The following is a 24,692-nucleotide window of genomic DNA, read 5'->3' as shown; positions in this document are numbered from 1 at the left end:
ATTTCACCAGCAGCCATGTTTCATGTTGATACAAACATACGGTGGCTGGAGAAACAACCAGGGAGGGCTGCTGAAGCCATCTGCTCGTGTTGTGGTGTCAACGGCATACAGCAAATACAACGTTGGCTTGTTGTGGGCAGCACCGTTCTGAGATTTGTTAGAGAGGGAAGCACAGATTGGAAAAGGTTGTGTTTGCTAGTATATGAACAATAGAAAGAGGTGCTGTGAAAATGAAATAAATGAAATAATGAATTAAGGGTGATTTTGTACAAGAGAAAAAAAAAAGAGCTACATTACCTTTAATAATCAATCAATCTATTCATTGTAGTTTGGTGAGATGGGTTTCATGTTTTTAAGATTCCTAACCCACAATATTTATTCCAGTCAGCAATACGTTACCTGAGCTACATGTCATATAATCAAAATACTTCTTTCTAATGGGATGGGAAAATATACTGTATATTATACAATATATGGGATTAAAAATAAACACTAATTTGTGGTAGGGACCACAATATTTCGCCAACCTCAATTACATAAGCACTTATTTTAACGCAAACTATGACCTGTCCCTAAACCCAGTCATTTTTTGTGCTTAACCTGAACCAAATCTCAACCAGAGCACTGTCATATCAGAGATAAGATTAATTTTTAAGACAGTGGTTTTAATGGTTTTGGATGACATAAACGATGCTGTCCTGCCTGACAGGGGCATGACATAAAACATATAACACTGCCATCTGTCGCTCTAGAGTGCAGATTTTCAGCTCAGTTCTGGCTGAACCAGTAGCTGGATTTGAATGGAATTTGTTCCTTAAAAATGCATAGAAGAGTGCTTTAGTTAAATAAATGACAATAAAATTAGATTTAATCTAAAGGGGGCTAAAGATACCATCCCTGTTAATTGCTTTAAGGGAATCAGCCTAATCTGGAGCTTGATCATTGGCTCTCCCTTACGTCATCAATACTACTCACTGAACACGGAAATTCTGCTGGTTTCTCACTCCCTCTTACTTCATCAATTAATCATTAATTAAAGAGTGTAGGAGTTCATTGTCTTGTTTGCACTGATCTTAATCAGATATTGATAACCTGGTATATATGTGCAGCATTGTGCCCCACTGAGTGCTTTGTCTATGTAGGTATGTAAACAGTTAGAACCTATGGAAGGTATCCTCTAGTAACAAGCATTGTACATAGGCAAGTACATTAACAATTATGATCACAATGCAGTTGTCTATGTGTTGTCTGTGTCATAAGAAGAACCTGAGAACTTTATGGTAGCATGAAAGACCTAAAGTTTCCTGCTACTGATGAAAATACAAATTCTAGGCCTTTTTTTCCAAATATATACATAATTTACAAGTACAAAAGGACACTAATATAAGGTCTCTTCTTACAGTAACATTCTGAAATTCAGCAATTTGTTGTGTTGTCAGAACAAAGGTGACGGTGACAGTGACTGTCGTTAGTTATAACATTATGCACTGCAAAATTCATCTATCTTGTGGTCTCACAATCAGGCCCTCAGGCAGCTCCAGCTATCTAGCTTGTGGACATCTATGTGCATTAGCTTATCCTCCTCCATTAAACCAGTCAGTGTTGCCTGGAATCTAATGTAGGCTAACTAATACTTATCAGCTGTAAACAATTCAAGGAATTGTGCCAAGAAGTGTTTGTCAGTGTTAGTTTTCCAACAGCACAATCAATCTCTTAAAACTGCAGATAGTTCATTACAAATTAAAGTAAATGTATGATCAACTCTAGTGTCACTGCAGCCACAGGAAAGAGTTTCAGTGGGAATGGCTGTCTGTCAGGGCTGCCATTAGGTGGCATTTACAGTGATAAGCTCTGGCCATGATCCCACCTTTGGCTTTGATAGGACAGGATTACTGTTGTGCACTTTGGTATTGGCAGTACATTTCCATTTCAAAAAAGAAAAAAATCCCTTATACATCCTCATGAAACCAATGCTTTACATTTAGTACTGTCAGGTTAAAGCTGCTCTCTGCAGGACAACACCAAAATGTAAGACACCACCACCACCACCTCCCTCTCATGCCCTGCCTCCCTGCGGCATCTGCACTGCTGCCGTGACAACCAGTAACATTAGCTTTAGCATTGGAAACAAGCTAACTCTGCTCAGCCTCTACATCACAGTCGCTAACTGCTGCTGCTGTACTGCTATTTGGGCATAGGGACAGTTTTAGCAAATATGATAAAAAAATTACTTTTATACAAGTTACCCACTACAGCTTTAAAGTGGCGTGGAAAACTCATGTCACAATGAAAAACTATTTTCACACAGTAAACACATAGGCATATATGAAAATAACATACATATAACAATTTGTATAATATTTCCATTTTTGCTACTACTACTTTTATTTTTCTGTTTGTTTAAATGTATTTTAAACCTTGCATTATCAGTCAGATAACAGGTCAACTTTTAAAAATAAATAAATAAAAATAGATTACTGCACAAATTCAGATGTTAGTTACATCTATTCAGGGTTTCATTTTCACCTCTCTAACAACCTATTTTTAATAGCTTCCCTTTCCCTATGATGTTTACCATCAAAAGGCCTCCATTGGCTCAAAGGGAATAAGTAGGAATTTAGATCGAAAACAGAGAGAGGGCATGTTGTTTGGTATGTTCCAGGAAGTCCAGCTGGTGTTACAGGTGTTACAGATGAACCTGTTTAAAGACCTAACAGACACTCAAACTTTGAACAAGGGTTTGTAATACTCACAGACAGGATTTTACAGAGACGTTTTTAGTTAATTTTAGAATTAAGATGCTGACTAAGTACGATGCAATTAAAAATCTTCTGTAATTAAGTATATTAGCATCTGCATCAGACATTGATGATTAGTATCTCAAAACCCAACTAAAATACAGTCAAAGGTTCATGTTTTGCTGACTTTCAGCAATGTCATATTTGCCCCTTGATGTATTCAAAAAGAAGGCAATCCACCAATCCACTTCTGCCAGCTTCATTAAGTATGTTATTTATCCCAAATCCAAATTCTCTCAGTGCTGCTTCAGCTCCCTGCTTCCACTAACCTGCCACTGCCTTGCAGGAGGCAGCATGTAGGACGGGTGAGAGAGCGACAGCCAGATGTAAATCACCACTGGGAAATGGTATCAATGTGGAGGCTGTAAATCAAGGTTGGGAAAGCAGCCTATCAACCTACAAGGGTCATCAGTGCCTCACTAAGTCACGCATCACAGAGCTGAGGATGAGAGGATAGTGAGGTTATTGTGTGTGTTTTGGGGAGAGAACTGTGAGAGGACGAGGAAGTGAGAGGATACTGTATGTAGCTATGCCTATAAGAGCTGGGATACCAGTACTAAGAATGACAGACCACCATATTTAAATACTTCTCAACTCAGTGACACAAAATAGCTTCAGAAATGAATGTTAGACATGCAGCATAGTACTCTATCTGGTGCTGTAAAAAAATTATTTTAGAAAGGCAACACTGCTTAAGTTATTGTAATTATAACCCTTACATTACTGTCGTGGCCCATGTAAAAATGTATGAAGAGCACCACATCTACCATATTTTGTAACTTTAGAGATTTGTTGTTTTAATAATTCATTTGTTTATTTCCATTATATATTTGCTGTTGATATCCATGGTTCCCAGAGGATGATTCTCTGCCATTTTGCTGGCATTAGGCTTCTCAAGTGTGCAGGAAAACTGGTGGTGACAATGTCTGACACAGCAATGGCCCAAAATGTATTCACAGTGGATCAGCCAGCCATAGTGCAATTGAAACATAGCTCTGGCAAAATTGTCAGAGGATGTGATATAAAACACCTGCCATCTTGTACTTAGGGAAAACCTCAATGTAGCTAATAATGGATGATTCCTATGGTCCCAATAGGATTAATTCTATACTTTTAGTAATCCCTCAAGTGCCTTTTTGAAATGCCACAACACATTGTCTTCACAAAAGGCATGAACTAGCACCAACATTACTGAGCATATTCATACTTCCCAGAGGAAACACTCCTGGACTCTTCCAGTAGTCAAATTTTCCACTGAAACAAAAGATTGCCAAAAGAATGCCAAAATTTACTAAACACATTTATATCACATTCAATCTCTGCGGACGATGACCATTTTTGGATTTCAGTGGCCCTCATTGCTTTATCTTTTGTGCCACCCTCAGGATAGTTTTTACATTTTTAGCCCCACTACTGGTAAGACAAAGTAAAGTCATCAGTATGCTGCTCTGTCAAACATTTTCTTAATGTGGAGTGTAATGAACCTGCTATGCCCATTTTAGACTTTTAGGTTTTTAGTTTCACATCATTGTGGTACTGCAGTATGTGTTGGCAGGAAGACCAGGGGCATTTTGAGAAAAGTCAGACAGTGACAAGACTGACAAAGGCCTAATTAAAAATAACAATCTTTGTGGGTTATCCTTCTACCAGCTACAAATATTATGCACTTCATTACAGTTTAACACAAGTTTACTTGTCAAATTCAAGTTCAACACTGAAATCCATTAGCCTCCAGACACTAATTTTTACCACCAGCTGCTGACTTGCACCATCAACTGTGACTAAGACAATGTGTCCACGACACTGTCTTGGTATCTCTCTTTGTATCTTGGGCCCCAAAGTAACAAGACAAAACATTCAATTTGGGATGGATGATGCCAAATATATTTCACAAAAAGGTAATAGGACATGTTATAATATTCAGAAGAACTGCATGAAAAAATGAAAGCAGTATCAACAAATCCTGAAACAAAGGTCACAAGTTCACTTACATTATCATTTTAATCCCAGCATAATATTCTTATATTGACTATAGGGAACATGCTGTCTGGTAGATTTCGGCTTTTACATTACTTTATGTGGCTTAATTTTTAGGATCACTATAATATATAACATCATTCTTAAGATATTTCTCTGTCATCTGTATTTTATTCATACCTTGTGACTTAATCCACAACAAACGTACATAAATTCCGTTGTCGAGTAAGTCAGTGAGCTTATGATATTTTTCTCTTATATCAGTCTGAATACACAGGAAGTATAATATTATAGGGAGTTTTGGTATGTGCATCTTGTCCAGAAGGGAGTAAGAATATGAATAAAACACACCCATCAGGACTGCCATGCCTAGCTGGTGGTGTGGGGTGAGTTATGTTCCAAATGCAATTTATTGCACATTACTAAGAATGTAATTTTTAAATTTGATTACACTATTTTTGTGTTACTTTCACCAAAAATAACTGGAGACGTACGACTAGTGTTATATTGCAGTGCTATGCTATGCTATGCTGCTATCTACTACAGTCTCAGCATAACTTGGTGTCTATGACAACATAAGCTAACCTTATGATTGCAATTGATTGATTTTTCTGACATACTGATGCATCTTTCCCAGATATGCTCTCATTTTAATCTCTGCAGTTGTCTGCATCAGCTCTGCACACAGTATTGTGCCTGAATGCATTGATTGAACGACACTTCATGAATTCTTTCATATTTTGGGTGAACGTGAACGTGTACTGTATTACTGCCTGATGAATGTTACCGTGAACTTGTTCATTCTGGTGTCTGTGAATGGCACGCTCTCTCAGTTTAACTTGGTTCAATAGGGTGCCAGATTTCTATAGAGCCTTCCAGGCGAAAACCCAACTAAAACACACCGTAAACAGGCCTTAATATGTAGCGGAAAAAACACCCAACCTGGCAACACCAGCCACCAGTGTCGTACTGCTGCATGCGTCATCAAAACAAAAAGCAGCATGGAGGCGACAAAGCAGCAAGGAGGCGTCTATGATCATTTTATTTTTATGACAAGGTCGGTGAGGATGGGAAAACTCTTACTTTTCTGTGCAAACTTTGCCCGCCGGGCTTCAAAAAGAAAATCCGCACTTCAGTCACATCCACAGCAAACCTGAAACCACACATTGAACTGAAGCACCCAGCTATCCTTTCAAGGTATGTTCTTACGCATAGTTACAGTGTTAAAACTGATAAAATAAATAAAATAAAAAATAGAAAAAGAACTATGAACTAGTTCATTTTTGGAACTGTGAACTTAGTTGAAAATTTTGAATTATGAACTATGAACCGAACTAGTTCATTTTAAAATTTGTGAACTGAACTTTTAATTAGTTCACGTAGAAAGTGAACTTTCCCAACACTGTCTGCACAGGCTCACACCTCAGCTGTGTCTCACATGCCATATTGCGATCTGAAGCGTGTATTTAAACTTCAAGTCTATTTTTTCAACAATATGCACATGAACACAAGGTTTATGCACAATAAAAAGGCACTGAATGAATATATTTAGCCGCAGGTTGCATTCTAAGTGGAGCAGAATCTGTTGCTCTCTGGATGGATAGGTTTGCTGAAAAGCTAGCTGCAGCGCTGGCCCACATTTCCAATTGCCCACTTATCAGCTGCTCAGCACTTAATAGTGGGCAGCAGCACATTCCACTCAGGTAATACATTACTGTAATGCATTACTTTTGTGATTCATTACCCCTTACACCCCAGCCAGTGGTGTGGACCACTGCACGTTAGACAACACACACTGCTGTGAAATTAGAAGCCTTAGCCTTGTTTTGTTTTTTAGAGACGCTTAATCAAAGAACACAAAGATTGAAAGAAAAATACACTAGCTCTGACACAAAGTATTTAAGCTAAACAAGACTTGTGATGTTCTACATATAAAAGTAAAAATAAATTTAAAAAAAACATAGCAACAAGTAGCGATTATGGGTTGAAGACCTTTTTTCATTCAAAAGAAGGAGCTCAGCTGGTCATAATGAAAGTCATAAACAGCAACAAGTGTTTTTCAGGGTGAGCAAAGTCACTTCAGCTAGTTTAATTCTGTTTCAACAAGATGAAGACATGAACACAGATTTCTGATGATTGGAGAAATCGTTAATGAGTTATGGCCATTTTCCTGCTAAGTCCACCCATTGCCATGTTGCTAATTTATAATAAAGACCTTTGGTACTGATACAACCTAAATCCAACACGATCTATTCATAGTGTTTTTCAAAAAAAATTCCATCATGGTTGGCTTTTATGGTCCAACAGGGCGTTTGGAGGGCACATTGAGCTGGACTGGTGTCTCCAATTTCAAGGCAATCTGACGTATGGTGTGAGGGGTGTGACCTTTCCAAAACTGACTTTTGGGCCTTAATTACAGCGCCACCACCTGGCCGATTGGGTTCATGTTTTGCAAAGAACCTAATTAATAATAACAATTTTCAGTTATGGGGCCAAGTTTCACATTTCTAGTTCATTCCAGCTCAAGGCAATAGAGCTGTTGTGGCAGAAAAATAATAATAATGATGACAATAAAGCGGCAACAAAACAATAGGGTTCTGCCACTCCAGGGCTGGAATCCTGCAAAGAAAATAAGACCCATCATGCAGTGGAATGCAGCCAAACTGATACAGACTCACAGACCAAGGTAAAATAACTGGTCCAAGGACAGGAAACAAAGGATTAACAGGGATGAGAGAGATGCTAAACGATTGTGACATATGATCAAGCTTCAACCTTCGCCAAGACTGTGGACTGTATCAGAGCTGTTGATAACTGGATCCAAGAGGCCTGGCAAGAACAGAACTCTTTCATGTGCTGTATTTGACCAGTCATCAGAGAGGTCAGGAAAGAGAAGTGTGGCTGCTCTTCTTTAGTGCCAGTCAGCAGCGAGCAGCTGCAGCTAGTCCTCCACCCACCAGATGTCATCACAAAGCACCAGCTGAGCTTGCAGATTTTCTTCCATACTTAACACACCATCAAGTCTTCTGCTGCTCTCATGTGTCTGCAATGGACAACTAAAAAAGAGGAGCTAAAGCACAAACATTTTTACCCTCTCAGCCCACCATGTAGTTAAATGCCACCCAGTCAATCAGCTGAGCAAAAGTAAATCAGCTCAGCCACCACCAAGACACAGAGGAGCCCCAACACCAACACCAACACCAACCCCCACCCCCAACCTCCCACCCCCTCCCCATCCACTCCTGCATTTCAAACACCAGCAGAGATAGATAAAAAAAACCCCTAATCTTCAAATTCCAGATTCCCTGGCCTTTTGTCTGTGTGCTGGGGCTTTGGACTCCGGCCAAATGGAATGTAAATTCCATATTTGTGAGAGGTTAAGAAGAGTGCTTGAAACTCAAAGATGGAAGAAAAAAAAGCCGAACAAATACATAAAAACAAATCACCTCTGAATTAATTAAATGGGGAAAAAAAGAGTCTTCTTTTCTAAGTGGTATTGACTTTCTCATAAAGAGTCAGATTATTGTGTATTCCCCAGCAGGTGGAAGCTGCTGGTTTGGAAAGGCTGAAGAATGTGTATTGATTGTGAATAATTAAGTACATTACAAGAGTTTTTTTCAGAGCACAGGAAAAAAGCAAAGGTGCCTGAATCCATTTTCAGTGCTGACTGTATGTTCACCACAACAAAACAGGCATTATCACCTAATGTTTAGTGCTCTAGATTGATCAAATCACAGGAAATCCAAGTTTCTACAAAAAGCAAGCGTCTTTATTTGGTCTGCAGGCAGGAAATGCATGAGGGGAAATGAGTACGGGCTTTCTTTTAATAGGAATAAATTTTGTTCTGGGGACAGCCAGCTGTAGAGCAACTGAAACACAGATCTGGCAAAATTGTCAGCACAAAAGGACGTGATATAAAACACCTGCTATCTTGTGATTGGATGAAGAAAGGGGGCTCAGGAGACCCTATTCTCTCCATCGACGTCCTTATCACTGCCTGCAGGACTGATGCCATTAACCTGTGCCTCATTGGCTAACCGTGCTTAGATTAGCTTTCTGATTTTACAGCTCAGACACACAGACACACACACATATAGGGATACTAGCAATCAATTGGAGAGCCAACAGCCCACAAAGTCAAACTGCCTCAGAGCCAATGATATGTCATGTAATAGCAGAAACAACCCTAAAACTAGAGAGTTAAAAAGCCAAGTTATGTGAAGAACACAAACCTTCAAGGTTGTGATGCTAGTCTTTAACATTCCTGTAAGGCAACATAACAGATGAGTTCAAAATTGACATGTGAATCAGCTGGATCAAAAGTAAAACATGCTTTTGTTTTACTGCATTTTTTCATGCAGCAAAACAAAACTCAAATATGCTTTTTCCAAACTGGACCTGTGCAGCTCTCCAAATGTGAAAGAATGCTCAGTGAAGCCATTTGTTCTTTTTTGTACAGCAGTGGGCTGTGAGGCAGTTCTGGCATGATGACTTCAGATGGAATTTCAATCAATAAAAAATTGAAATAGTTAGAATACAAAAACTAATAAAATAAATTAGAAGTTGAAGTGAATGAGACACAGTTATTGTCCTACCAATGTCTGACAGAGTGAATGGCAGAGTCAGAGACTATATACGTTACCTTCACTGCAGAATCGGCCCTTGTATTCTGTTTTGGAGCAGTCACAGACCGGCTCTCCATCCACCACTGAGCACGTACCGCCATTCTCACATGGATTCATGGTGCACCACCCTTCTGACTCCAGGGGCACCTTAAGGCTTCCCAGGAACAGGGGCTGTGAGATGCCATACTTGAGGTCTGTAATTGTGCCCCTAAAGGGCTGCATGTTTCGCACCATAGGTAGTGTGAGCGCACCATTGCGGATATCCTGAGGCACTCCACCCAGGAACAGGTCGCTGACTATTTTCATGAACTGACGCTGAGGCCGCACCTCATCTGCTTTGGCCTGGCCATCCAGTACCAGCACTGTGCGCAGGTTATACCTGCTCAGGGTGGCAAAGTGCCAGCTGCTGTCATCCACCCGTCTGTCAGACACCACTGTGGTCTCAGCACAGTCTATGCTGAAACGCAGCTGCAGTCGGCCCTCTACCACTGACAGCTGCAGAAAGTCACAGTAGCCTCCATCATCAAAGTAAAGCAACAACGCATCCGAGGCCTCAGTCTTGAACTGGAAGCTTAGATCACCGCGGGTGCTGGCATCCCAGCGGAGGTAGCGTGCCCACTGACCTGGTGTGCCTAAAAATTCCAGTCCCAGACATGTGCTGAGGAACACTTGCAGTCTGATAGAAAAACCTACAAGATCCATTGCTGTAAAAAATGTATTAATCCAGAGGGTCTGAGGAGAAATCAATACGATTGAAAACTTTGGGTGGTTAGGCAGAATTTCAGGGACCCACAGTTTTATCCACAATATGTGACAAGATATATTCAGGTAAATAGTTATTATAAAAATATGTTTTCTTAGGGAAAGGAACAGTATCAGGAGAACAGTCGTTGTGGTTAACAGTCTTAAAGTCAATTACATCAGCGAATTGTCCAGGAGGAATGGAGGAATTGTTCTTTTCCTCCTCAGGGTTAAAGAGAGGACCAGTAGAGGGGTAGAAGATGTGATGTTTTAATATGTTTTTTTTTTTTTTACACCTCAGAAAAGATGCTGTAAAGACTCATAATGTACAGTCTGATGGAATGGACTTCTCTGAGTATAAGGGCGAGCAGAGTTTCCTCCTTCATGTTGTCCACTGTGGAATGCAGCTGACGAGGGATCCACTGGTCATTCTCGGTTCCACCACTGTAAGAAAAAGAGTGACGGGGTTACAGTGTGCCTATTTGCACTGCTTTAATTGCTACTACTAAAACACATTTCCTGGGGTGCATTTTTGATCTAAAGCCCATGGTAACAGCACATGACATGTACATGTACAGTCCAAACAAGAGCGTGCCCTGAATGAAGACTAAAGCATCACTACTGTTACTATGGTTGCTGACAGTTTAATATACTGCACTAAGTCATAGAAAGTAACTAGACATTTACTCAATATTGAACCTAAGTACAAGTACCTCATAATTATGATGTTTAGATGAGAAGCATGCATTATGTTACAATTATGTAACTATTCTAACTCATATACACCCTGCCACAACATATGGAATTCCTCAATGCACCTAATTTATCATTATTAAAGTGTGTTTAAAGTTTTACTGGTGTTATATTTATTTAGACTGTATTACTGTTATTACTACAGGTGCATTAATATATAAGAAACATTAACTTTAATGTTCATTTTAACAAGATCTTTACCTTATACTGTGCTGAACGGCAGTTTGATGCATGAATGATGATGATGGTGATGATGATGATGAATGATGCATATATAATGATTAATTGTGTATCTAAATTCTCTAAATATCTATCTAAATATAGTATATTCAGCCAAAGTACAAGTTCCTCACTTTAGTAAATATGATCAACAAATAAAATAGGATGGATCATTTTAAAATATAAATCTACCAGTATATACTGTAAAGTAGTTAAAATAAGCATGATTAGCACTTTATATGAGAAATAAAAGTATATTTTTCAGATAATACGGCTGTACTTAAGTACTTCTAAGTATTTTCAAAGATTGGTATTAACAGTTTCCTAATTAGTTAGACTGGCGTAGTTATTCTACCATTGCCAACAATACCATTCTCAGAAGAGCAACAATAAGCCACCACAGCGGTCTCAAGTCACTATATCCACGCTGAGATCAAACTACCTAATGGCACATAAAGAAGTTAAAGCTAGTTCCACCTAAACCAGCCAGTACGGCAGTAAAATGTTAAGAGTTACAGTATGAGTAATCTAATAATGTAATTTATAATAATGTATCACAACAGCCAATTTAGTGCAGAACTAGTACTTTTACTTTGAATCTTTTTTTAGATTCTGCATCTAAAAAAGATGCAGAATCTGAATGTATTTTAGCAGACTGCTGACAGCTAACATGTACTATACTGTTGGCATTCACCAATCCTAATTATAAGTCCTTGTAATATTGCTGCATTTTTCCCTCCTCCACAAAGGTTGTTTGGAGTTATCAGTCATCTGCTGCGTAAATTAGCCTCATTATTCTCCTGACAGTGCATGACTATCAGCCAGCCAGGCAGACCGCCTTTATCTGACAACTGGCCTGGAGAGAGAGCTTTCTGCACACTGGCAAAGAGAAACATAAGTAGGTACTGATGCAATATCCAGTGACTAAATGTTATATTTTGGTTTTATAAAATCTATTTTCATATTACAAAATACTGATACATAGCAAAAAAAAAAAAAAAAAAAAACAACTTAAAACCATGTCTCCTACTTCTACTATAAATATTAAAGGAAATATTCAGTCCGCAAAGTCAAAACATGTTCATTCTTAGCATTCTTTTAGACAAAGATTAATTGATGCATTTTTTTAACGTGTAACTGATTTTTAAGTTTAAAAACCACAAATTAAATCAGCACAAACCATCCTCAAACGTCCATACTTTGGCACAAGTTGCCCTCTCCAGTTCAGTCCTTTGAGTGGGTTTCTCATGACATGGCCTCTTATCTATAAGGATGGCACAAAAATCATTTTTGGGTTTATCTGCAGGTGAGGTGAATGCAGATGGGGAACCATGATGTCGCTGCTACTAACAACATCATGGTTTCTGGTATTTCTGGTAAATATTTGAAATTTCAATTTGGATTACCAAAGCCAAAAATCTAAATGAAATCAGGAAATATGTTAGTTAGTTAACTATGTTATTTAAATAGTTTACAAGATAAAGAGCTGCATGAATCATGCACACAAAGTGAAGGTTGTTGTCAAACTTTATCAACAAGCAAAACTAGAAAAAACTGACACACATTGACTGCGGTAGTGTATTTTTTTGTTCAATGATGTTGACATACAATAACAGTGGTGGTGACAACTCTCCAAAACACATGGTAAGTTTTTACCCAGTGTACCATGTTGGTTGGTGGCTCCAAATTTTACATTTACCACAGCCCTACATCCAATCAAGCAGTTCAGTTACCATCCTATGTAAAGCATGTATGGGGTCTGATTCCACAACAGTTCAACCCGCAGCAGCTGATTTGTTTTTCTTTTGGACAACTTTTTGGGGGGAAGCTGAAACAAGTTGTGAAGACAAGAATGATATATAACCACCTTTTAAGTTGATGTGGTAAGTATGTTTGCAAACAGTTGTTATTTACATACCAAGCAGACAGCAACATTATCATTCATTTGAAGTGGACCATCTGGTGAATGCCAGTCCAATATTCTCTCTCTTTCGGCTTCATTGTTGGTCTCCAAAAAAGCAACAACTCAAAGAAACATCTGGCTCTTAAGCCACAAAATGCTCCATTACAACGGTGTAGGTTTGCATATGGATGGTTGGGACATATCCCTACTATTATTTTGGGGGTACAGAATTGTCTTTACCAATATTTGAGTGGCTACATCTCAAAGACGGTCAGCACCAGGGACAGTGCTGAGAGAGTGCGAAAGAGAAAGCCGTAAACAGCTGTTTCTACAACCTCCCCCTGCTGACTCTGCTAGTGCCATGTGTTTGAGTGCTCTAATCAATAAATAAAATCTTTGATTTTGAAACAGTAGCCTTGGAGAACATGTCACATGAGAACATTTTTTTTTCTCTCGCTACACAAGTGCTTCATCTCAGCACTCCCTGTTTTCACATGTCATTTGATTGTTATATTGAAAATAAGTTAGAGCTGCTTTCATCTCACTGGCTCAGGTAAGACCTGCACCCTTTCTTTGCTGTCTGCAATCAAGGCATTTAGCACACATTACCAGTACTACCTGTGCTTTGAGCATCTGCTGAAACTGTCTAATGTAATATTTTGAGCTGCTCTCTTTATTGAGCACTCAGCAACATTTGATGATGTTGAGAATAACTGTCAAGCCCTCTTACCATCAGTGCTGGGCTGCCACAGAGGTCATTCATGGTCCATTACTATTTACATTATACATAAAGGACAGTATTCTTCAGAATCAGTCTCACTATTTTTATGCAGATGTACAATTTCCCAACTCAGGCAATGACTCATCTTCTGGCTACCTTTGATGCTTTCCAATGACCACTTCTTAGTCATAAACTTGTTTGAAATGCAGATGAGACCAAGTACATGTTATTCTGACTATCCTACCATCAAAACTTTGTATGGTAACCATATCACTCTTATGCAGTGATACAAATACTTAGAAATGTGATTTGACAGCAGACTGTCATTGGTCCTTCAGGACTCATCTTCAACGTTTGACTGAAAAATTGTTAAATCAAACTAGGCTTTCTGTATAGAACTAAAGGGTGTATTTTCTTAACCAACAAAATGATTGTTCAATCAACTTTCATGTCTGAAATTGATTATAGAAATTCTGTATGGTCACACTGCTTCATCATCATCAGCTGAACTCTGTTTATCATTGTGCATTACAATTATCATTGATAACAAATTTCTTATTCTTCATTGCTCTGTGTATAGGACAGTTGGATGGACTTCCTTATCGACAAGAACGAATTATTCTCTCCTATTTATCAATAAATCTCCAAGTGTACAAACTACCATTTCTTCTCTCAATTAAGTCTTCTCACTAAATTACATAATACAAACTATTTAACCTTAGTTATACCATATGTACACACAAATCTTAGAAAAATTAGTTTCAGGTATTAAATACCATTTAAATTGAATGCACTTTCCATAGAGAGCTGGTACAGACAATACTCTTCATCTACAGAGAACCAACAGTTCCCTCATGACCAAGCACTTGACAGTGGCGAGGAAAAACTTCCTTTTAACAGGCAGAAACCTCAAGCAGAACCAGACTCTGGGTGGGCAGCCATCTGCCTCGACTGGTTGGGTGAGAGAGAGAGATTGATTGTGGCTGGCCTTATTTGTGTTGTTTTTATATATTGGTAGTGTGGTTGTCTGATTATGAATGTTTCTTATACTCAGGGCTCACTTGAAAAAGACGTCAGTCTCAATGACACTGCCTTACTGAATAATGTGTATATTTTCCTTTATATCATATTTATTTATTTATTCTGATTAAATGCAACTAGCGTATGGTACAGTACAGCATAGTCTGAAATTGTTCTGCAACAAATAATATGAATGAAGTTGAATTTAGATATGTTTGAGAGCTGAACAACCATGAATTAAGAAAGACTAGAACAAACAATCATCAGAAGAAGATCAAACTTCAGCAAATAAAGAAATGCCGGGAGTGGCCCTAATCTGTTCGGTGTGCAGGACACTCAATTCGGAGGGATGAAATAATCAAGACAATGTTCTGGGCATGAAAGAAACACAATGGAATGTCCATTACTGGAGATGAGAACAGCTTAACAAAGGCTTATATTGCTAGCTTGCTCTATATAAAGGACAAACATTCTGACTATGATCAGCAGGACTTGGTGATATTCAGCAATGTCACTGTGTATCATTTAGTCAGGATGTGGACATGTATGAGGGGTGGAAGTCACAAAAATTAATTGAAAATATTTGAGGTGATGAAAAGGCATGTGAAATGAAAAAATGAGTAGAATGGATGTGAAATGAAAAATGGAGAGATAAAATATCGAGGGATTTGATTAATTTAAAGCCAATTTCATTAAAGCGGTCATGGTATGATGAAAACACAGCCATGTTTTATCATTTTCCCCATCTTACGTTCATCATTCATGGCCCTAGCCATTTATCATTTAAGGGAAGTGGCCTCATGAGTGGGAGTAACAAACTCTAATTGAAGGAAATGGAAGTGATGAAAATGCTTACAATAGTGGAAGTGAAAAAATGAATATGTGAATTATCAATTAGTCAGTGGGCGTGGTTTGTGTTTGACATTTTGGGCGAAACAACAAAAACTGCTTGCTGTAAATGATAAATGTCAGTTGGGTATTGTGAATGATGAATGGGAGAAAGCAGACAGTAGCACAGCCCAGCTGATTATCAGAGCAACATGGCTTCAAACAAAATGTCAGTCAAGTTTATCAAATCAATTGACAATTTATTGCTCTATTTTTCAATTCACATACATGTCATCATATCTACTATTCACTTCGTGAGCAATTTCAAGATTTTCATTTTCTTCAGTTAGTTTTTGTTACTCCCACCCTTGAGGCCACTCTTCTGAAATGATAAATGGCAATTCTATGCTGTGAATGATGAATGTAAGATGGGATAATGATGAAATATTATCAATCATATTCTGACTATATTAATCAAATTGGCTTTCAATTAATCAAATCGCTTGATATTTTATTAGTTAATTTTTCATTTCACATTCATTTTACCCTCTATTTTTTAATTCAAACACATTTTCATCACCTTTTTTTAAGTAATTTTCTTACTTCCACCCCTCAAAGACATGTGTTCCCAACAACAGAATGGGAGAACAAACTAGCAAAGGATCGCTTTGCAAGGAGAGTACAGCACATACAGCCATAGAATAACACAGGTACTAAAGTATCAGATCAGTGGAAAATGTAGTATCCCACAACATCAAAACAGACATTCCACTGTAAGCCACTTAAGGCCCACAAACTTCTCTGGATGCACACCAGGTAAACAATGCTTTTACCATGCTATCTTATGAAAAATTATTTGTGAAATTTAACCACATCTGCTCACAACAGAGCTAAGGATGGATATCCTACTGGAACAGAAGAAAGGCCATTAGTACAAGAGAGCAACTGGTGGACAATGAATCCTCACTGGCCACAACTTTTTGGACAGCTGACAGGTGTAGTGACAGTTTTACATAGGCAAGAATTGTGAGCCACAGCTTTACTGTTGCTGCAGAACTCTACAGAAACATCAGCAGAATGGGTGCTATATAGGCCTGCTATTATCTTATCACTGAGGTGACAGATGCTGAAGTTCAATTCAGTAGCAAAGTTGGTTTTCTATACTAAAGCCTGTCACCACTCTAGCTATGTTACAGGTGAGCAGTGGGCTGGGTACAATGATGTGAAGCACTGGGACTGGCCTGTTTCCACAGTGCAAACATGGGACTGCCTGTACAGTGAATGTTCCTTCCTAATTGACTGACCAAATAGCACACATTGTCAAAATATGAATGTGTGACAGTAGGTCTAGTTGTGTTTATGGGACATGAACAATATCAAAACGACAGCAAGATTTTGAACTTGTTCAACTAATGAGCAGTGCATGGCAGCAAAGGCTGGTAAGTGCTCTGTGGTCATCTGTGATCACCAAGAATCTATTGTGCTGTGTGCCCCTCAAACACAAAGTAGGCTAATAATTTTCAATTTTTACAACTTAAGTTGTATTCTATTCTACTGTTATAACAGGGATAATTATGATGAGATGAGTTGTATTTCTAATGTTATGTACTTGTTCTTAAACTCACTAATTGGAGATATTTGGAAGTGAGGGTTGCATTTCCTTCTCTAACCAGAAAAGCACATGGAAAAACATTTAAAACATGCTTGTCTGTCAGATATGAAACACCATTTCATATGTAATAAATTCATACAACCAGCCCCTTTTCAGATTTTTCACCTGTCAAAACTGTGTAGACATCATCAAACATTGGATTTCATCTCAATAAGGTTCGGATAGCAACATTTATATAATGATTTCCCCAACTAGTGAGAAAAAGGTCATACGCTTGCCGGCATTCTATTCTTTTCAAAACTAAATATCTGCAACATGCTGAGTATAAAATTTAAGAATTTAATAATTTAGCATTTATTACAACAGGATCTTTCAGGGAGCACAGCACAGACTGGAGATCAGACTGCGGTCAGGGAGCACTGATGGTTCTTTAAAATAATTCACCTAAATGTATGATCAATTTATTGCAATCAAGGTAAATGTGCAAAATATTTTTTTGGCCGTGCCACCTAACCCTACTGGGATGAAATGAAAACATTACATAGTTACTGGCTAGTCAGCATATACTGAGGTTATTTTGGAAATGGTCAGACATGTCGCTGTCTATTTCTACTTTAATCTGTTCATTAGAAATAAACACTTAAAATGATTTCCGAGCGGTACAGATTAACATATCAGAGATATATTTCCACTAGCAAATTTCAAATTCCTTTTCCTTTATCCTGAGCCGTTATCAAACCTCCACAGAGCCTCCTCTCCAGGGTTACATCTATGCATACTAAGCTGCTTATCAAAATTGTGTTAAATAAGAGACATCAGCCCTCAACGCTGTCCTGCTCAAACACCACGGAGGTTCTTCCTTAACTATAACTAGTGTCAACATTGTATTTGGATTTGGTATGATTATTATAAGTATTAACATTCACTGACTTTTTGAACAAATGTATGGTTATATTTGATTTCTTTAGTATCATTTCCTTTAATATTGACAATAAGCAGCTTTCTTGCATTCATTTGCCAACTTCATAAAAACTGGCCTTTTTTTGGGTTGATTTCCAAAACGTAAACACTTTATTCTGTCACCTGCTGAAAACATTGGAACACTGCAATGCATTTCAATTATTTTTTTTTAAAAGGTTGCTCTGAGTTTTTGAATACATTTTCCATTTTGCAATTCTACTGTAATTTTTTGTAATAATAAAAATAATCTAAGTCAGAAATGCTGAAAAATGTGCCAAGACAAGGGATCACCTATCTGCTGCTTCAGTCTAAAATAGGTACTGACCTTTAAAAACTCATGTCAGCCCAGGCTTTCTTAAAGCCTGAGCTGACTCTCCTCTTTAAAATTTGAGCATAAATACTGTACACTCGTGTTACAAAGTCAGAGTTGTTCCGGCGTAATTTTCAATTTGCTGTAACATTTGTGTGTCTTTGCGCGTGTGTGTGTGTGTGTGTGTGTGTGTGTGTGTGTGTGTGTGTGTGTGTGTGTGTGTGTGTGTGTGTGTGTGTGTGTGTGTGTGTGTGCACACGTGCATCTTTGTCTTTTGTTGAAGTGTGGGGAGCGTCAGGGGTTAAAAGGCTAAACGGCATGGATCATTGTTCTCTGTGAAAGGCTCCTTTGACGAACCCCACGGGGACGAGTCCACATACACACACTGACAAAAGGTGGCGGCACTCTGGATCCTATTAAAAACCACATGAGCTAGGATGGAGGGTGTGTGTGTAAATGCAAATAAAAGCAGCCCACTGGCAGGCTCCTTGTGTTTAAATGGATGCCACTTGCCAGTAATTTTACAGCAGGTGCGCTGATCACACACTCGTCACACAAAAACACACACACACACACACACACACAGTCACACTGTCCAGACACAGTGACAAAATGTCCTCCAAAGGTTGCAGATAATATCTCAAAGGACGAGCAGCAATTTTTTGTATTTACTCGTATCACTCAGTGTGAGGCCTCCAAATGTGCTCACAAATACTAGAGCTTCCATTTACATCTCACAATAGATTCAAAGAGGTGCTATTTTCTTTTGCCTGTCTTCATTGCTGCAGTGGTACACTGAAATCATCTGACCAAGACATGCAACCTGACAGGGTAGGGGAGGAGGAGAGACAGCAGAAGGAAAGATGAGTGGAAACAGAGATAGGGTAGCAGCAGAGACAGAGGGAGTGATGTTCCACCTCATCCACTCCCACTCATGCATCTCGTGAAACACCCCAACACTACTCTTCCTCTTCTCTCTTCACGTCACGTTGCAAAGACACACTTCAAATCAGCGACAAACCTTTCTAGGAACAGCACTCATTTACCCCGCATCTTATATCCATCTCTTTGGACTAATTTTATCTGAGGAACAGGGCAGGGGTATACCATGATTAGGGATTCTTCATCATGATATATTGTATGTAAATTTGTAGCACTTCATCAATATCCTGTCTGTGTACTGCATATGTGAAAAAGTAGAATCTCTGTAAAAGCTAAAAGACTCTGATGATAGAGAAATAAGAGACAGGAATGTCTGTTTTGGCTACTCGCTAGCATATTTAGGTAAATCATCAAAAATCACAACAATCCACCACAGTCATAGAGCAGTCCTACTGACTGATTTGCAGCAATGCCTACAACAGCCTCATCCACCCAAAGACATTTAATGGATGGATACTACAGTTAATACAGTACAGTAAAATCCGTAACAGTAGAAAATTTATTTTGTCTTATTATCATCATATTACCCTAAAGGAACTTGATATACTGTGTAGTTAGCTGGATCAAAATCACCTCAGCAAGTCAACCAGAGATACAAACAAAAATGTGTCTAATGAGACGCTGGTGTAAAAAAAAGACCAATGACCAGAAGGCACGATGTATTAATCAAAATGTTTTTAACATCAGTAATGGAGGAACACAACTACTTGGTGTCTCAACTGACTAAAACATATTGAGTTGATTATCAATTCTTTTTATTCAATTCTTTTTAAAGTGATCCATTACTATGGAAAGTGTTCAAATATTCACAATCATGCTTTTGATTCACTACACAGGGGGACAAGGTGCACTCTCTCTTTCCCTTTTCACTATTCTCCACTGAACTGCCTTGCAAGAGATAATAAAAGATGGGTTGACATTCATCAGCAGAGGCACAGCACCACTACAGAGTGATTTCAATTAAAATCAAACAGCTGATTTAAATAAATCCTTAAGTACATTTTAAATATGGGAAGCATCATTTGGTTTGTTTCCAGAATTACTGTAATGATTTGCCAGTCCTCTGTTTTTGTATTTGCCACTGTTTTCTGTGTACATCCTCAAAATGCTCATTTTAAACAGACATAAAAACAGACTAAGGAAGGTAAATGTAACATGGGAAGATGAGTTAAAGTGAGGGACTGAGGGTGTGTGTTTGTGGGTGGGAGAGTGTTATTTTGGCACTGGTTTGGCAGCGGGTGCAGCGTGGGCACAGTGTTGTTATACAGCTACTCTGCAGGCAAGACACGCCTTCTCTGGGCTCTGTGGTTCTGCTGCAGCACCCTTCACAGCATTACATCACCCTGTTAGAGCACCCAGCACCCCACAAATGCCTGCATACAAACCACATGCACGCAGACACACACACCACAACACCATACACGTACCATACAGACATCCACACACCACGGCAATGTCTGTATATACAGAATACACATAATACACACATTCCAATAAAATGAGAATCATACACACGATAGAAATGACTGTACACATACGCACATATTACTTCAGACACACCAAAAATATCACATATGCACACCAACAACCAAAGCCCGGAGAGGTGCATACACCTCTATCTACACACACACACATCACTACACGCACCCCACCAGCAAACACACCCACAAATACCTCGCTTTTTCCCTCACTACCACCAGCAGTTTATATAACATCACACTGCCTTTGCCATTGTGCTGTTAACTGTTTTTGGAGAATGTTTTCTTTTTCCTGTGATTTGTGTGTTTTTTATCATCTTGCATTTTGATAAGACTCTAATTGCTCCATCAGCAGAAATAAAACAAGAAATTACATGGCTGTGCATTTTTAGGTCTGGATAAATCTGAATAATTGCAACAAATGGAGAATTATTTGCTTACATATCATTTCATATCACTATTTTAATATCTTATTTAACAGTATGTCTGTTGAAAAGGCAGAGCCTAGCAGACCATTATAGAAAAAACAATATATACCCTAATATATGGTCCAGTAATGCCACACACTCGCACCCTTACAAAATAAGAAAGGGGGGGGGGGCTGAACGCAGAAAAAAACGACCAAATTAAAGAAAAAGAGCATGCTCTAAAATCCTGCGTAATATTTGACTGTCCCCCGCCAAGAGGGATTAATGTTACCTTGAGAGCCCTTGGCTTTTTGCGCCTGATTTGTCAGTGCAGTTAATCGGCTGCCATCCAGAACAAAAAAAAAAAAAAAAAAAAAAAAAAAAAGCAGGACAGCCAAATTACCCAAAACAGCCTCCTACCCGCGACAACCCCCACCCCGAACTTAAAAACGGGAGGGGGGGCGAGCAAGAAAATGAAATGGAGAGGGGGTTACATATTTTGTAGAAAGTACGCGCCATCTATGTACGCGACATCACAGGCAGACAAGACAAACGCAAGAATTTAGCGAGGAAAAAAAATAACGTCGTCTATGTCAATTTCAGAGAAGAATAGTGGTCACTAGTGACCGCACATTCACAATCATATCAAATCATTATCATTTAAATTCTTAGCATGCAACGAAAAAAAAAAAAAAAAAAAAATTCAATAAATAAAAGGATGGTTGAAAAAACATCACAATAGTTCGGACTAATCCAAAGGACAAATTGTTTTCTTCCTTGAATAACATGAGATGAAGCGGAACTGTTTCCTGACGCGTTGATGTTGGAAATGATGTGATGTCTAAAGCAGCTTAGGAGCAGGTGATGAAGCAACTTTGGGCCCTTTGCAGGGAAAAAGAGACGCATTCTCTGCTGGGTCACGCCCATTCTGAAGCCCGTTTCGGAAAAAGCCTGATTAGGAATTCCCCCTGCATAAATGCACAAGAATCATTTAATCCTATTAACTCTTAAAATCCGACACATCGAAATGTGTGCTGCAGCGATGAAGAAAAATATAATTGTCATCCTCCTTGCCTTTATGAATTCGCGCCCATTTAGACTGTTACATCAGTTATCATTCTTTCTTTTTTTGGACAGACGTTTAGACAAGACAGTAAAAGGCGCAGACAGACATCAGACTGAGGCCTGGAAACCTTACTGCTTATTTTGCGACAGTGATTTTTTTAAGGCACACTGCAGAAGGCCTCGTATTTTTCCTGCGATGAAAGCTCACAGATGTGCTGTAAAAATGGAACATCTGCATTGGTCAAGTGTCAATGACAAACTGAAGGCAGTGCTCACTTAAATTAAAGTTCTTGTCTGTAAATGGATTTAAGGCTGAACTAAGCAGGCCCAGACTGTGGGTTTTCAAATGTGGACTGAAGAAGAGAAAAAAAGCAGTCAGCTCAACGTGCAGCATGAAATGCAGTTTATTTGGGGTAGAGCAGTCTTATTTCAGTAAACCTCCCTGCTGTCCCCGCGAACATCGTTTGATCCATCAGGGATCCCGAAATGATCCAAATCATCTTCATCATCCTTTCAGTAAAATTTTACATTTTTCCTCCCCATACCTAATCTTTCTAACGTCACGTTTTAACAACCGCTAACAAGTTTATTTTCATTTATTTCGATATTTTGCGCTAATTCTAATATGAAAGTATAATATTTAGGTGCGCAATTTTTACACGTCAACGTTGAAATGTCATTGCATTTCTGTAATGCAGCAAACAATGACAGCCATTGGATTAATCTGGCAATGTATGTGAAAACAGCAGCCAGCAGCTGGATTTTTGAGTATAGACAGGGGGAGGAAGAGGGATAATGGAGGAATGTGATGGTTATTGCACCGCGAAGAAGTACGCAGCCTGCTGGCGCGTGCTGTCCGTCACCGTTAACACAGAAGGTCATGTATCGAACAGCATGTCACACTGAATACTCAAATTACAACAAAATATGCATCTACATTTAAAGAGTGGAGGCTATTAGCCGTGTCTGTCGGGTGGAAAGGGACGAACGTGGCGTGTCAGGGTGGCTTTTTTCAACGTTTTAATATGATGCTGTACACGAGAACAATGCGTGGACACTGGACACCTGGCGCTCACGTTATTTATTATTCATCATCCGAGAATAAGGTGAAGGGAATCCTCCAGGTCGCGGCTTAGGTTATTTTTCGAGGTTGATGCTCTTCATTTTTGATGCACAAATGCTGTTTAAACGTTAGCTACAGCATTTTTAAGATATTAAGATATAATAATAAAAAATAAATAAATAAATGAAAAAAGACGATTCATACAGTAAACATCGCCTCAGGGGAGCGGAGAGGGCGTGTGTAATTCCATACCCGCCTGTCACGCTGTTTCTGCTCCTCCGAGGGAATTTAAAGGCCAAAATGGCAGAAATTCACATTTTGAATCCCACAAACGCCGCCGTTCTTTCAAGGAGACTCACACCTGCCTCGACTCGCCATACTCACCGTTCCGGGGCGCACAAACTGGAAAAAGTCCTGTAAAAGTGGCAAGTTCCAAGATGCCTGTGCGTCAGGAGTCGAAACTCCAGCCTTCCTGCCTCATATTTCCTCTGGAACCTTCTCCTGTTTCTGTCCCGCTATATTAAATTCAAAGGGATTTCTACGCGGATGGGAAACAGAACAGGTTGTGGTAAAAAGAAAAAAGAAAGGAAAAAAAAAGACGACGCTACTGACCTTATTTAAATAGACCACCAAGAGTGTCCAACTGCTAGAATCCAAATGTAAACTCCACAGAAAAGCAGCAGCGCTTCCGCTGCTGACGGTGCTGGTGCGGCGCGGCTTGGCACCAGGCGGTACGGGGATGGGTTTATCGTCCCTCACAGGTGTGTTGACCACGGTGTACCACACGTAGCCGACAAAAGCCGCTGCTAGCTCGGTGCCACTTGCAGCGGCTGCAGGCAAGAGGTGCACGCAAACGCGCACGCACGCGTCTCTCGGGTCCGCCCTCTACTCAGCAACAGCATACGACATTTAAAGGCGCACAGGCTCGTAAGCGGGGTCGACACACACACACACACACACACACACACACACACACACACACACACACACACACACACACACACACACACACACACACACACACAAACGCGTGCCCTTCAGGTTTTTATGAAATAAAATGAGCTATGTATTCGCTATAATACTAGTAATAATAACGATAATTGTTGTTGTTGTTGTTGTTGTTGTTGTTGTCATAGTACAATAATAATTGCAAGTTGTCATGACCAAATGAAAGAAGATGCAGGGACCTCATTACTTTCAGTTGGCATGAGTTGTGGAATGCAAAAAAAGCATCATGTCAGCTACTCTGTAGACTGCAGCTGCTCCCAAG

The 24,692-nt window shown here is 39.1% G+C and overlaps 1 protein-coding gene across 6 annotated transcripts in view; it reads right to left on the bottom strand.

The window, feature by feature from the left end:
- Positions 1-24,284, bottom strand: part of nrxn3a (neurexin 3a) — a 311,431-nt gene extending 287,147 nt beyond the window's left edge. For 3 of the 6 annotated variants that reach the window (XM_070978856.1, XM_070978857.1, XM_070978859.1), the window contains exons 1-2: positions 23,784-24,283; positions 9,418-10,563 (exon numbers count right to left, since the gene is read on the bottom strand). In XM_070978856.1, the coding sequence (XP_070834957.1) occupies positions 9,418-10,102 (685 nt within the window). In that variant the 5' untranslated portion in view covers positions 10,103-10,563; positions 23,784-24,283. Of the gene's footprint in view, positions 1-9,417; positions 10,564-23,783 lie in introns of all 6 variants that reach the window. The other 3 variants (XR_011603028.1, XM_070978858.1, XM_070978860.1) reach the window with 3 other exon arrangements.
- Positions 24,285-24,692: the final 408 nt, after the last annotated feature.

This window comes from Chaetodon trifascialis, chromosome 14, assembly GCF_039877785.1.
Source record: "Chaetodon trifascialis isolate fChaTrf1 chromosome 14, fChaTrf1.hap1, whole genome shotgun sequence".
NCBI classification, from domain to species: Eukaryota; Metazoa; Chordata; class Actinopteri; order Chaetodontiformes; family Chaetodontidae; genus Chaetodon; species Chaetodon trifascialis.
This window is presented reverse-complemented; position numbering and strand designations above follow the sequence as displayed.